At 38.2% G+C, this 16,363-nt stretch overlaps 1 protein-coding gene across 2 annotated transcripts in view; it reads right to left on the minus strand.

Moving 5' to 3' along the window:
- The window catches only part of wnt7bb (wingless-type MMTV integration site family, member 7Bb), a 56,282-nt gene that overhangs the window by 30,553 nt on the left and 9,366 nt on the right, over nt 1-16,363 (minus strand). For both annotated transcript variants that reach the window (XM_079603431.1, XM_079603430.1), the window contains exon 2: nt 12,261-12,487. In XM_079603431.1, the coding sequence (XP_079459557.1) occupies nt 12,261-12,487 (227 nt within the window). The remainder of the gene's footprint in view (nt 1-12,260; nt 12,488-16,363) is intronic.

The raw sequence follows: 16,363 nt of genomic DNA on the forward strand, positions 1-16,363 counted from the left end.
ATTTAGCAATATATTAAAGTAATTGACATGGTAACATAAGCCAATACAATTTCATAAGATTTTGACTGAAAATAAATGGCATTTATTGTCTGGTCTTGAAAACTGCATTACAGAAGTAGAAAAAAAATGTGTTCCGAATTTATTAAACTTCCCTCTTACTTTGTTGAAACACAATATTGGTGTTTAGTGTGATAAAACGCCATATATGCTCAGACTCCACATGGCTGCACGTGCAGGCCGCAAAAGATGCAACTCATGGCAATCTTAAATTAATGTTACCAAAAGTGAGCTTAACATCTTGGTGAAGTACCAGGGACGTAAAATATGTCTTTCAGAAATAACAAAGACAACAACATTTTAAATTAGGCGAAGTTTAAAAGCGGATTACCGCTAAAAATGCTTGTAATCCTAACTGTGGCCTTAAAACATGAACTTAAGACTCTTAGGAATCTTAAGACCTAATGGATATAGTATTATTATCATCATTATTGTCATTTTGGTACATTATCTATACTTTCTGCAAAGCTGCTTATGCTGAATGTGAAAAAGTGCTATAGAAATAAAATGACGTGACTTTTACGTTACGATATATGCGCAAACAAAATGCAAGTTAAATAAACAGCACCATATTAAATTGAGAGCCTTGCACAAAAAGTCAAAAACTTACTTTTTCCTCGGACATCTCGTCTCCTCCGCGCCGTGTGTGCTGCATCTCTGAGTGTCGCGCATCTGGGTGTGTCGCAGGTGTGAGCACTGAGCAGCTCCAGCCGTGGGGGAGGGGGAGGGCGAGAGCGAGGGCATAGTCGCGGTGGGGACTCGAACCCAGGTTCTGTGTGATGTGTCCGCCATTACAGAGACTCACTCGGCGCACTACATCTATTTATCACCCGCGCTTTTTTTCTTTCTTTAAAAAATGATGTATGAACATGAATGCTCTGATAATATAGTGTATATATGCTGTTATAAAAGAAATAAAATTTCTCCTCAAATTCAGATATAGGCTAATTATTTTTTACGTACAAATAAAAGGACAGAATGAAGATGTAAAAATACATTTACATTAAATGTAATATTAAGAAACAACACATGGAACCAATTTGGAAATATTAAACAACTCACAAAAAGATTAATAAAAAAAGACCTTGTATCAACAGAACATCTGAGAGGAGATAAAAATAAATTAAAATAGGTTTGAAAGAAGTGAGGCTTGTCTTAAGTGAGACCAAACTATGGATATGAGGCCTCCACACCAGGCCAGCCAGCTTGTGTGTTCTTGGATGGTTTCTTGCATTTGAACTGGGTGACCGTGAAACCATTTCCAGACTGTGGTGTCATAGATCCAAGAACCACACGTTTAAAACTATTTCAACACAACACCAAGAGCAGCTTAATAGCTAAAATTAAAATGACTTTCATAAATAGTTATCATTGAAATGTGAACTTTTTTTTATTCTAAAAGTGATAATACACGGGGCAACTTTCTTGAGCATGTTGCAGAGCACTGTTGCTTGAGCACTTTCCCACTGAGAATGGGCAATCTGTGTCCAGATGCTTCAGATGGTCGTGGGCCTGTCTAAAAAAACAAGGTTGCCCAGTCTATCACCATCTTTAAAAGAGTTTGAAATTAAAGGTACAAAACAGAAAGTGAGTCAGGGCTGTTGTTATTACTTCCTTAGATATTGTCTATACTGATTCTGAAACTCTTTAAATGCATACTCCTAACTATGGTTAAAATAAAAACAAACCATCTTCACAACAAATGCCCTCCTTGCTTGTACTGTACGTGTATCTCTTCTCTTGCTACTGCTTTCTCTTAAGACAAATTGCTTGTTGTATTAGGTATGTGTTAGACTAGTGATTATGATATCAACCCGATCACACTAAATGCATCTCTATATCACGTAAGTGTGTTTATTGTGCAATTTATACGCGAAAATGAGTTTTTACGTGCATATACACATGGGTAGCACATGGGTAGGTTTAGGCTGGGGTGCGTGTGTATTATAGCTTGGGTAGGATTAGTGGTGTGGGGTGTGTGTGTATATCATGCAATAAAGTGTATCATATGCACGAGCAAAACTGCTTATCATATCCACGTAAAAACTCACTTTCGCGTATAAATTGCACGATAAACACACTGCGTGCTATAGATACGCATTTACGTGAGAACAGGCTGATGATATACTGTAGTGCTCATCATTTCCAGGATTTGATTCACCTTGTCAGATTATAATAATTTGGCAGCTGCTGTCACCAACATTTGGAACCATAGAGGTCAATGTGCCGCTAGATTTAGGGTTAGGGTTAGCTGCTCTGTGTTAGGGTTAGCTGCTCTGTGTTAGGGTTAGCTGCTCTGTGTTAGGGTTAGCTGCTCTGTGTTAGGGTTAGCTGCTCTGTGTTAGGGTTAGCTGCTCTGTGTTAGGGTTAGCTGCTCTGTGTTAGGGTTAGCTGCTCTGTGTTAGGGTTAGCTGCTCTGTGTTAGGGTTAGCTGCTCTGTGTTAGGGTTAGCTGCTCTGTGTTAGGGTTAGCTGCTCTGTGTTAGGGTTAGCTGCTCTGTGTTAGGGTTAGCTGCTCTGTGTTAGGGTTAGCTGCTCTGTGTTAGGGTTAGCTGCTCTGTGTTAGGGTTAGCTGCTCTGTGTTAGGGTTAGCTGCTCTGTGTTAGGGTTAGCTGCTCTGTGTTAGGGTTAGCTGCTCTGTGAGGTACTGGTCCACCACATTCAGATGCTGTTAGCATTTCTGCTTCATACCATGCTGGCTCTATTAACTGCTCTGCTAACATGACTATTGGTGATGATCAGTCCTCCTCTATGGCCTTCAGCTGTTCCTGGAGTGACACTGTGAACATATACGCTCCTGGCACATGCTTACATCAGCTATCACAGGGGCATTAGCCATGTTTTTAGCAAGCGATCATGTCCCACTTCTACTTTATAGCGAGATTATTTCTCAACTTTTGATCCAGCATCTGTTTATCTCACACTCTGTACTGTTCACTTCCTTTAGCTTCATGAAAAGAGATGTGTCTGGCCCCATTCTCCCACAGTGAGCACTCTCCATAGGTCCTGCTACAGCAACATCAGCCACTCTGCTATCTCATCTGGGCAGTGGGCACAGGGTACTGAAAGACTGATAAACTGTGAGATATGATGTATGATGAGAGTATAATGTGTTGCTCTGTTAGCGGGTAGCATTTAGAAGATAAAAAACACCTAGCGTGTTTACTTGTAAGGCTTTTGAGAGAGCACAGAACTTTGTAGAATGCCTGCAGTTATCAAAAATCACACAATTTTGTGCAAAGGATTTACAATTACAGATGACCAAAATCTGTAGAATCCCATTTGTATGTGGTGATATATTAAAAAGAAAACCAGAAGATTTGAAATTACAGCAGCTGCCAATTTTAGAAACAAAGATTGTATATTGTATAGGCCTACTGTTAGTTTATTATTATTTTAAATAAGTGTATTGGTTATCTGTTGAAAGTAAACTCTTTGAATTCTGTTATATGCAGAAAGGCTACCAGAAGGGTATATCCTAGAGGAGAAAAACTGTATTATCATTTAATATTGATTTAATTAGATTATAATTAAATGATAATTATATATTAGAGTAATATAATAATGTATTATAATTACATTAACAAAATCACTTTGAAGTGTTTTTAAACTGACAATTAATTGATGAAGATTTTGTAAATAATCCCCTCCCATACAACACGTCAACCTCGTTTTGATTTCCTATTGTCATCAATAATGAGTATATGAATATAGACAGATCCATGAGAAATTACATAAATGGCATTTTTAATAGATCTGTTATATTCTAATAATTGAATGCCTTATGAGGAAATATAAAAAAAGATTTTTTAGAATTTGCTAAATTAAAAAAAATAATTATGTAAATATCCAGAATTTTCATTCTAGTGCATCAACAGTAAATTATTTAATTCAGATTTTTTATAAAGTAATATAAATAATTAATAGTATACTAATTTATAGTATATTAAAACTCCTATTAATTCATATCTTACGTTACTAAAAAGACAGTTTAAAATAGATTGCCAAATTGTAATTTTATTATTGATCACTATACTGTCCAACGGCGCTAGAGAGTAATGCACTTTTCCAGAACAATGTGACTCGAGGGGACGGCAATATACTGTGTGACCACCAGGGGCGCAGAGATACACACTTACACAGATTTTTCTCTTGAAAAGGGTCTTCATGAGGACTTCGAAAAAAACTACATGGGGCGTGTCCTAACACTGTTTGGGAGGTGCTTATGGGGCTTTGCCCGTGGGGACCTCAATTTAGGTCCCCACGGTGACACGAGTCCCCACGAGTCTGTGTGCAGTCAGGTTTAAGTCCCCACCGGGATAGAAAAACAAGAACACACACACTCACACACACACACACTCACACACACACACACACACACACACACACACACTCACCCGAGGAGGACCTGAAGCTCCATTCATGAGGAGACTAACTCTGAGCATCATCTGAGGACAGCATCGAGACACACACACACACACACACACACTCACCTGAGGAGGACCTGAAGCTCCATTGAGAAGACTAACCCCGAGCATAATCTGAGGACAGCATCGAGACACACACACACACACTCACACACACACTCACCCGAGGAGGACCTGAAGCTCCATTCATGAGGAGACTAACTCTGAGCATCATCTGAGGACAGCATCGAGACACACACACACACACACACACACTCACCTGAGGAGGACCTGAAGCTCCATTGAGAAGACTAACCCCGAGCATAATCTGAGGACAGCATCGAGACACACACACACACACTCACACACACACTCACCCGAGGAGGACCTGAAGCTCCATTGAGGAGACTAACCCCAAGCATCATCTGAGGACAGCATCGAGACACACACACACACACACACTCACTCACCCGAGGAGGACCTGATAATCCATTCATGAGGAGACTAACCCTGACCATCATCTGAGGACAGCATCGAGACACACACACACACACACACTCACTCACCCGAGGAGGACCTGAAGCTCCATTCATGAGGAGACTAACCCTGAGCATCATCTGAGGACAGCATCGAGACTCACACACACACACACACACACTCACTCACCCGAGGAGGACCTGAAGCTCCATTCATGAGGAGACTAACTCTGAGCATCATCTGAGGACAGCATCGAGACTCACACACACACACACACACACACACACTCACTCACCCGAGGAGGACCTGAAGCTCCATTCATGAGGAGACTAACTCTGAGCATCATCTGAGGACAGCATCGAGACACACACACACACACACTCACCCGAGGAGGACCTGAAGCTCCATTCATGAGGAGACTAACCCTGAGCATCATCTGAGGACAGCATCGAGACACACACACACACACACACACCCGAGGAGGACCTGAAGCTCCATTCATGAGGAGACAATCAACGACTCTGCTTGATCACGTCCACAAGCGGTGTGTGTGTGTGTGTGTGTTCCAGCACTCACTGTAGTTTATCACTGTGACGAGATCAGAACACGTGCAAATCAGGCTCTTTATATTTATAGTGTTCATGATGAAGGTTAAAGTCTGTCCAATCAGAGACGAGCGTCGAGCGATGAGGATCTGTGAGTGGCAGGCAGACTTTCATCAGCACTGTCCTATATTTTCACACACACACACACACACACGGCCCTGCACCACTTCAACACACACACTCACAGAAATACATAAATAAAAAAATATATAAAATAACTTATAACATATGTATAAATATATAACTTAAAAAGCTCTATATAAACTTTTTATATATATAAAATCCATTTGTCGACAATCCATATTAATTTTTCTAAAAAGTTGGAGTTCTGGAGGTAGATAACTTATCTGTTCATTATTTCCCTCACTCGATCCCTGATGAGAACATGTAATCCTGCACTAAACACACACACACACACACATTTCCACACAGATACACTGAGCTCCCACTCGTTCCTCTATCTCTCCTGTGATGTGAGTAATCTGCACTTCATCAGTCAGAGTGAACACTGAACACCTGTGGACACTTCTGAGCCTTTACACACTGTCCATGCAGGAAAGCTGCACATCTCAACACGTCACATGATTTAATGCAAGCGTATACTCCTGACATTCACTTCCATGTAAGTCGTTCAGGAGTTGCACTTCATGCTTAAATGCGTGTGCTTGAGATTTCCTTCTGATAACGGCCACGTCACTGTGAAGAATATAATATAATACTTCCTTCTCGTTCCGATACACGGGAAAAATGGTGTAGAAACAAGTTTCACTCAGAAATTGCTAGTGAATTTCACAATTAATTATTAATAAATGACAAATAACACATTGACTGAAGATGACATTTTGAAGAGGAACGACTGAAATAGTATTTTCTTGTAAAACATACTAAAAATATATATATATACAGGTGAAACTGGAAAAATTAGAATATGGTGCAAAAGTTCATTTATTTCAGTAATTCAACTTAAAAGGTTGAAACTAATATATTATATAGACTCATTACATGCAAAGTGAGAGATTTCAAGCCTTTATTTGTTATAATTTTGATGATTATGGCTTACAGCTTATGAAAACCCCAAATTCAAAATTAGAATATTGTGAAAAGGTTTCATAAACTGTATACACACACACACACACACACACACACACACACACACACACACACACACAGACTTAACAGGCACTTAATCACACTAAAAACTAACAGGTATGATCAGATTTTATTATCAGATCTTAGATTAGGTTTTTTTAACTTTTAACTTCTTAGATAGTGATCTTAGATTATATACACAATCAGCTTCATGACACAATTAAAGAAACGGTTTGTGCAAAACAAATTAATATTCTCTACAAGACTTTAGATAGAGTTTAATGTTTTAAAGTTGCTAATGACACAATACTCTTATAAAAACAAAAATGCTAATAATGGTCAACATAATCTATTTTTAATAAGATATATATATATATAAATTATTGTTATTAATTTAGAAAGTATAATATTATATTTTATTAATATTTATATATATATACAATTATATTATCAATATTTATTTATTATTATTATATATTCATTATATGAATATACTTTTATACTTTTTGTATTGAATGAATATATTTATAATATATAAAAATGTATTAAAAATAATTATAAATATATATACATAATGTATATGTATAACTATAATACAATAAAATTATATTTTCTAAAATATATACCATGGTGGATTTTGTAACTGAGCTCGTTGCAATGCATTCTGTCGTCTTCTCCATGAGGACACATGCAGGGCTTCAGTAAGTTGGCTTTAACCTCTGGAAGAGTTGGATTATGATCTCTCTGTCATTCTGCACTGCCAGCTCTACAGATATTTATTCACAGACCGTTTCTGAAACTGAGGATCCACTTTGGCCCTTTTCTTCCTCCTGAAACCGAATCCTTCCTCCAGTCAATTCTTCAGAAACTCTCAATAACCCATCTATTAATGTGCGCCGCAGAGGACAGCCAAAACTGACCGGAGAGAGAGAGAGAGGGAGAGAGACAGAGAGAGAGAAGAGAGAGAGAGAGAGAGAGAGAGAGAGAGAGAGAGAGAGAGAGAGAGAGAGAGAGAGAGAGAGAGAGAATTAACTCTGCGGTCTGTTGATCATCATCTCTTCGAAAACAACAGGAATCCAGCGGCGATGTAGACGAGCTCCTTACGAGCAGGAACAATTTAGTGGTTACAATCTGGAGGATTTACAATTAGAAAAAATCCTTGAGTCTCGTTTCATACAGTCTATCACGAGTGGATTGAGATATTCCTGGAGCTTCTAAAGAGCGACTAAAACATCGGTTTTAACGTCATTTAACAATGAACTCAACACACAAATCAAGTACAAATCAGCTCTCAAACGGCTTTTAACTGCGAAAACGCTCCACGTCGCAAACACGCAATAACCGTTCGAGAGCAACTGTGAACGTCACAACACAAGCTAGCCATCGAAACGGTTTTGGCTGAACGATTCCTGATTGGCTGAACACAAATGTGACCCTGAATCCCAAAACCAGTCTCGAGTCGGACAGGTATATTTGTGGCGATATCCAACAATACATTGTATAGGTCAAAATGATCCCTTTTTCTTTTATGCCAAAAATCATTAGGATATTAAGATCATGTTCCATGAAGACATTTAGTCAATTTCCTACCGTAAATATATAAAACATGTATTTTTGTGAGTGAATGCAGCACAATCGTGGACATAAATGCACAACTTTAAAGGAGATTTTCTCAATGTTTCCTTTTTGTTTTTTTTGCATCCTCAGATTCTAGATTTTCAATAGTTGTATCTCGGCCAAATATTGTCCTATCCTATCAAACCACACATCAATGGAAAGATTATTTATTCATCTTTCAGATGATGTATACATCTCAATTGAAAAAAAATTACCCATGTGACTGGTTTTGTGATCCCGACACTTCACAGGCTTCACGTACAGAAACACGTTTGTTTTGCAGGGAATGAGACAGTGAGTGTGCATCAGATCTGCAGTTACTACAGTCAAAGTGACACCTTCACTTATCGTTGTAATGAAACGGAGAAGGAACCACATATGCATGACATTACTAATGCCTCCACTGGATCAGAGATGCTCTACACTCTTGAACAAGGTTTTAAGAGTTTATTGTGACGCTCTGCTCACCTTTTGCACAATCAATAAAGCATAAAAATGCAAAACATTAATAAATGCACCAACGAGCGTAAAGTCAACAACTGCACACGTTCAAGTGAAACGGGATAATCAATGAAAATAAAGAAAACGTAGGATGGGACAATAAAAAAAATGGATTGGACTGTGAAAAGTGGGTGTGGCGTACGAGAATGATGTCATGGTGGTTGGAGGGGAGGAGTTTAAACGTAGGAGGGAATCATGATGTCAGTTAGGGGGAAAAAACAATACATTTTGTTAAAATAAGTTTTTGTTTGCACTAAATAATTCTACACTCTAAAAAATGATTGGTTGTTTTAACCCAATTTTGGGTCAAATATGGACAAACCCAAACGTTGGATCAAAAATGCACTTTAAAAATGTAACCCAATGGCTGGGTTTGTCCATATTTGACCCAAAATTGGGTTAAAACAACCCAGCATTTTTTAGTGTACACATAAAAGAGTCTTAAAAATGTTAAAATCGAAATCATGTTGAAAGAAAAATCTATTTACTTTGCATTTAATGGATAAAATAATTGTAACAAATGGTAAATGGACTGCATTTATATAGCGCTTTCACAGACCCAATGGCCACAAAAGCGCTTTACATTGCCTCACGTTCACCCATTCATACACCGACAAGTGTTTAAAGCATACTTTTGTGTGTTTTCTGCAGAAGAAATGTCATTATCATCTATCTAGTAAAATAATATTTAGCATCAAATAGCTTTTTTGGAATAAATGCTTTGTTAAAATCGTCTCCATTCATAACGTCAGTTTCCATTCATAATGTAATGTTGCTTAGTACCAATTTCCACATTTTTTTTATTTGCTCAACTTAAGAAATTTGAGTTTTACAGGGAAAAAAGACATTTAAAAAGATTGGTGATACTGAACCCCACTCGGGAAAACTAACGATCTTAAGTTAGCCCTACTTAATATTTTTTGCATCACCAAGAAACACTTTTCAGCCAGTATAATTTACAAACAAAAAACAAAAGCTAAGGGAAATTATTATTAAAAGTTTGTTTTGTTGCTTAAAATATGGATTCAGAACAACGAAAACAGCATAACCTACCGTTTTACTACATGCAAAGCTTGCTTAGACTACAGGACTCACTGCAAACTCCAATAAAAGTTGCTTATAAATGCGATTTCCATCCGTTGTTGTTTTTTTGGACGAGAGTAAACAAGCCCTTCAAGCAAAGTTCAAAGATTCACCACAGAAGTGTAAAATTTCAAAGGAGCTGCGATGCGTTTTGTGGGGTTGAAGTGATGGAAGTTTACAGAGCGTTTTGGTGTGAAGTCACAGTCTGACCGCAGTTAAACGGCGACAAAACGCTTTCAAATGAGGGGAAATGTATAAACGACAGTGTAAAAGAGCAAAGTGCCCTGCAACCCAGTCAGGAATGCCTCTTCACACAAAAGCCATGAAAATGCAAATGTTTGCCAGGTTTGTAGCTCATTTCGACTGTATAAACACAACGGGGGAGAGAGATCGAGTGAAAAAGAGCGACACAACTTTTATGGCAGGGTCTTCAATGGTCAATGGCATTTTCTAAAGCAAGCATCAAAATTGCTCTCTAAGTATTAAAGGGGGGGTTGATTATGATTTCACTTTTCTTACTTCAGTTAGTGTGTAAAGTTGCTGTTTGATCATAAACAACATCTGCAAAGTTACAACGCTCAAAGTTCAAAGCAAAGGGTGATATTTGCTTTTAAAGAAATAGTTTTTTAAGGATTACAACAAACGGCTGGTCGGGACTACAGACATTCCTCACGGGTTAGTGACATCACCAACCCTCAAATTTACATAAACCCCGCCCCCGGAACACGATTTATAGATTATTATGACAGAATATGCTAATCAATGACTAGAAGATAACTACACATCAGCAACATAAATTCATCAACTAACCATTCAGAAATGGAAAATACTCAGCAATGCTGTCGACTCATGAATTTACACATGGATTGTCTTAAAGCACATTAAAAACACCACATAGACGTATAAGATTTTCATAATTTACTGAGGTTAAAGCACCTGTCATTGACATGAATGTGAATGCTAATAGACATTCGCAAGTCTATTGTTTGAAATAATATTGTTTGAATGCAGTTCTTAGTCCACACCACCCCGAAAACAAAGCATTCGTGACAAAGACCTGCGACGACCACTGACCTACTCGCAGCTCCTGTCCGAAGATGACAATGGCTCTACGATCTATTTAGGCTCAAGATGCTTTTGAGAAACACAGCCCAGAACAGCATTAAAAGGTGCAGTCGGTAAGAATGACAGCTAGTGGTTTAAATAGGTACTGCAGTCCAAATTTAAAATATTTCAGTGCATGTGTGTTTTAGGTACAAGGACACAAGCTCTTGAAGCTTCGCCCCCTGTGCCGGGAGCAGCAGCTCATTTGCATTTAAAGGGACAGACACAATTCTGTTTTTGCTCACCCTCAAAAAGTGACAACTTTAACATGCTATATAAAAATATCTGGTTTACATCTTGTGAAAAGGGCATTATACCACCCCTTTAATGAACATGACATAATAAAAGTGAGCCGAATGTACTGTAATTGACCGTTCGCAAAGACCCGCCCCCTTTAGTTACTGTCGCTATGTCCGACAAGCTACGCCGCTCTCATGCCACACCATGTTCTCAAGCAGGGAAAAACACATCGCGGAGCAGAGAGACACTGACAACACACTGACAGACACAGACCAGCTTACTTTTGATATGAAACAAAGTCTCAACTTTCAAATTTGGAAAAAAAATTAAGAAACTGAAACAATAAATGCCGTTTTGTGGCTCTTTAATGTGTCTGACCGATCGCTGTAGAGCATCAGTTAAAGCTACTCGTGAACCGATTATCTCTTCCTTCTAGTTCATTTATAGCATCAAATAAACATGAATGAACATCAGAAGGAATGTTGTTTTGACCGCGGAAAGACGTCAGTGCACTCCGCTTTTCAAGTTCAAGTCCTCCAATGTTAATCTACTAACTCTCTGCTTTGTTGGACAAAAATGACGGATTCGAAGGATTATGATTGGTCAGATTGCCTGTCAATCAAACTCCCTTCGAAGGGTCAATTGAACAAAATATTGCTTTAATGCAGATCTTAGTCCACACTAGCCTGGCTCCGCCCTCCTACTTCCGCTCAATTTTAATTTTCCTTCAGTACGTCGTCTGGGTTTGCTGTATATTCGTGGGTTTTCTCCGGCCAATTTTTTACCGGTCCAATCAGCGAACAGAGGGAGTGGCTCAGAATGATGACGTTGAGGTTGTGCGCTAGTTTGAGTTGAAGTTTCGCCACGACCAAACGTAGCGATTGGTTATGGCCGATCCAGAGTGATCCAATAGTTTTAAACTTCAACAGAGTACCCGCCTTCAAGGAAGTAAACACTTGTCAATGGAGAGAGGCCAGACTCTCTGTACAAATGAAATGTATGAGAGTCTGGTAGGCCCAGGCTAAGTCCACACCAGCCCGAAAACAAAGCATTCATGACAAAGACCTGCGACGACCACTGACCTACTCGCAGCTCCTGTCCGAAGACCGTGCGTTCGCCCAGCGCCGAGCAGTTCCAGCGCCCGTAGCGAAACTGGTACTGGCACTCGTTGATGCCCAGCTGTGCCCCTTCTCCGATCACGATGATGGCGTCGGGCCGGCTCTGACAGATGGCACGCTGGCGGGGCGCGAGACCCGGGATCTTATTACAGATGATGTTCGCACCAAGGGCCACCACAGAAGAAAGAGCCCTATGGGACAGAAGAGACAAAACCAAAGAGTAAAGAACGGGGACGGACATTAACTAGATACTTGCATCACAGTGGCTACGTTTACATGCACAACTTTTGTTTCAATCGGACTGAATTCATTCCAATTTGATGAATCTGAACGTAGTGTTTAAATAAACGTTAAACATGCGATCGGGTTGATGTGCGCGTTTATATGTCACAAGCTTCAAATCGGAATTGATTTTTGTTGACATGCGCACACTGCACGAATATACAGAGTTTGCGCTTAATAACTATTCTTCTACATTGGTTCTTTATTTGTGAACCTGGACCACAAAATCAGTCACATGGGTCCATTTTTTTTAAATTGAGCTTTATACATCATCTGAAGATGAATACATAAGCTTTCCATTGATGTATGGTTTGGTAGGATAGGACAATATTTGGCCGAGATACAACTATTGTAAATCTGGAATCTGAGGGTGCAAAAAAATCTCCTTTAAAGTTGTGAGTAAACAGCAAGTAATATTTATCCATTTTTGGAGTAAATGAGCATATGAACCGTTGTGCCGAGCTGCTTATATTTATCACACAGTAAAAATGCCCAAAACCAGTCGTCTGTGGATGAGAATCCGAAACAAGTTTCAATCCGATCGAAATTTAATTCGTATCGAGCTCAATCGGATCAATTAAAGTGTTTACATGAATGCTTTTCAGTCCGACTGAGCCATCAATGCAATTACTAATGGATTATTCGGTTGCATGTAAACTTAGCCAGTGTTGAAGCTTGGTTAAAATCACCATGAAATCAAATTTTACATTTCTTACTTTATTACGGAATATTGCAGTGCTTATTATAAATGATTCATCCGTGCAAATCATTATCGTTTTTAATTTATCGTATCGTTTTCATGTGCCTCGTAATCATGAATCAAAATAAGTTTCCATCGCTCTTGCAGCGACATCTCTTCTCTTCTCTGATGACGTGTTGTCCTATTCTGCTCTAAAGTTACGTTTTGGATAATTCTATTCTGATTCTACGAGCGGGACAACCTGTCACTCACATGAGATCCACCAATAGCAAACCACAACCATCCAATCAAATCCCTATGGACAAAATCAAGCCCCGCCCTACATTTGTTCTTGTTCCAGAAGCCATTTCACTCGGATATACGTCACAACAGGGAAGAAAAGACCAGCGAAACTTCTATTTCATGCTGATTTTAAGCATCCACAGTAGTTCAAAATGTAGAATTAAAAACAGTTATTAAAGATCTGACCACAAAAACATAGAATATATTAGAATATCATAGAATAACACATAACCGCAGACTCGAAGAGAACAATAATTAATGAAATAGACATTAAAAATCATAACTGAACAGTAATGAATAAAATAAAACTGAATAAACCAGAACATATACTGAACATAACATAGAATAGAAGCAAGTACAATATAATTGATCAAAATAGAATAGAACTGAACAGAAGTGATTAGGCCAACACATTTTTTTTATATAGAATACAATCAACAGGACAGAATAGAATAGACCAAGACATAACCGTATAGCAAAATAGGACACAAACAAATATAATAGAAAACAAAAACATAACTGAATGTGAATGAATAAAATAGAATTGAATAAACCAGAGCAGCATTAATGAACATGACAGAATAAAAGTGAGCTGAATGTAGGCTAATTGAACAAAACAGATAGAATTGAACAGAAGTGAATAGACAAAAGCATAACTGTAATATACAACAGAATCAGAATAGAATAAACCAAGACAACTGTAGCGCACAATAGGACAAAAACAAATAGAATAGAAAAAATCAACTTAACGTGAATGAATAAAATGCAATAGAACTGAATAGACCAGAACAGCAATAACTGAACATTACATTTAATTAAAGTGAGTAGAATGTAACCGAATAGAATTGAACAGAAGTGATTAGGCCAACGACAAACTTTAATATAGAATAGAATCAACAAGACAGAACAGAATAGACCAAGACATAAACGTATAGCAAAATAGGACAAAAACAACCAGAAAATAAAATAAATCATAACTCAATGTGAATAAATAAAATAGAATTGAAATAGCCTAATTTCACAGCAGAATGCCATTTAACAAAACAGAATAGAACTGAACGGAAGTAAATATGCAAAAGCATAACTATAGAATCAGAAAATAATAGACCAAGGCAACTGTAGAGCAAAAATGGACAATAACAAATAGAATAGAAAAAAACAACTAAACGTGAATGAATAAAATGCAATAGAACTGAATAGACCAGAGAAGCATAATTGAACATAAAAGTGAGCTGAATGTAATTGAACAAAACAGAATAGAATTGAACAGAAGTGAATAGGCAAAAGCATAACTGTAACATAGAATAGAACCAGAATAGAATAGACCAAGTCATAAAGGCAGACCAAGAATAGGATGAAAACAATTAGAGTAGACGCAGAAAAACACTGCTGAATGTGAATGAATAAAAATACAATAGAATTGAATAGACTGTAAGAATAGAGTTGAACAGAAGTAAACAGTAATTTAGAATAGAATAATCCAAAACGTAACTGTAGAGTAGAATAGGACAAAAACAAATAGACTAGAAATGAAAAACATAACTGCATGCGAATTAACAAAATAGAATATAATGAAATATACCAGAACACGACATGATATAATAAAACTGAAGAGAATATAATTGAACACAACAGAACCCCACCACTGAACATGATAGAGTAGAATTAGAGCAATAAAACAGAACATAACTGAATAGAATAGAAAAGAACAGAACTGGAATACATAACATAACAGAATAGAACAATGTGTTACTGGTTATAAAGATCCCCTTTTTTCGATTCTCGTCATATTTTCATGCAACTGTGACCACACAAAGTGGGTCGTGTTCCAAACGCACACATCTCTGTCATCACGGGGCTTTTGGTGTTGATACAGCCCTCGACAGCGCTCTTAAAATGCACGCAGAGTATTTTCTCCACTCTGTTTGCATGAGCTAAACTCTGTTTACGAGCATTGAACCCGTTCAGATATGTGCCTTTCAAACATGTCAGAGACGAGGGCTGTAAAAACTCATGCAAAAACGCATGCCAACTTTGAAGAATGACGTCACCGGCCGCGAGGACTCCACCGCAAGCGAGGCGAGTTGCAACAAGCAATGCGTGTGTCAGCAAAAAAAAAAAAAAAAAGGCACGCAGGAGTGGACGGGTCCGGAGAATAGCTGCGACTTATGGATCCGACGTCAAAATAGATCAAACAGTGCGGAACAAAGACCAGGAATGTTCATTGGAAATCGGATACGGCTGGTTTGATTCTTTTCTGGTTTTGTGTTTCCATGCCCACAAAGGCTTAAGAATTACTCTTAAATACAAAAGCACATGTGTGATGAAGCCGAGGGTCTGTGTTTAAGAAACATCTCCTGTTTCTGCATATAATGGAGTCGCGAGGGGCGAGCAGCTAAAAGTGTGTGTTTATTTAAACCCTTCTGCGAACACAAACTAACACTCGACCACACGTTAATACAGCGCCTTCCAAACCCGGGCATTAAGTGAGCCGCTATGAGGAATATGAAGTTTTGCTGCCAAATCTATAGATCTGTTCCAAGCCTAGTGAGCTTCCTACCTAGAGAGCATCATAGGCACGGTCAAAAACGTACCTGATATTGGCCGGATTTTAAAGGATGCATCCCATGTATCCTTTTTAATCCCCAGAATGCAATGCAAAATGCTTCTAAATGGCAAACAAAGTGAGATGAATATTGATTGTAAATATCGTTTGGGGTCATTTTTAATTCAGCAATGATGCATTGACTTATCAAAAGTGACAGTAAAGACATTATAATGTTACAAAAGAATCTGTTGCCAT

This window comes from Phoxinus phoxinus, assembly GCF_949152265.1.
Source record: "Phoxinus phoxinus genome assembly, chromosome: 25".
Classification (NCBI taxonomy): domain Eukaryota; kingdom Metazoa; phylum Chordata; class Actinopteri; order Cypriniformes; family Leuciscidae; genus Phoxinus; species Phoxinus phoxinus.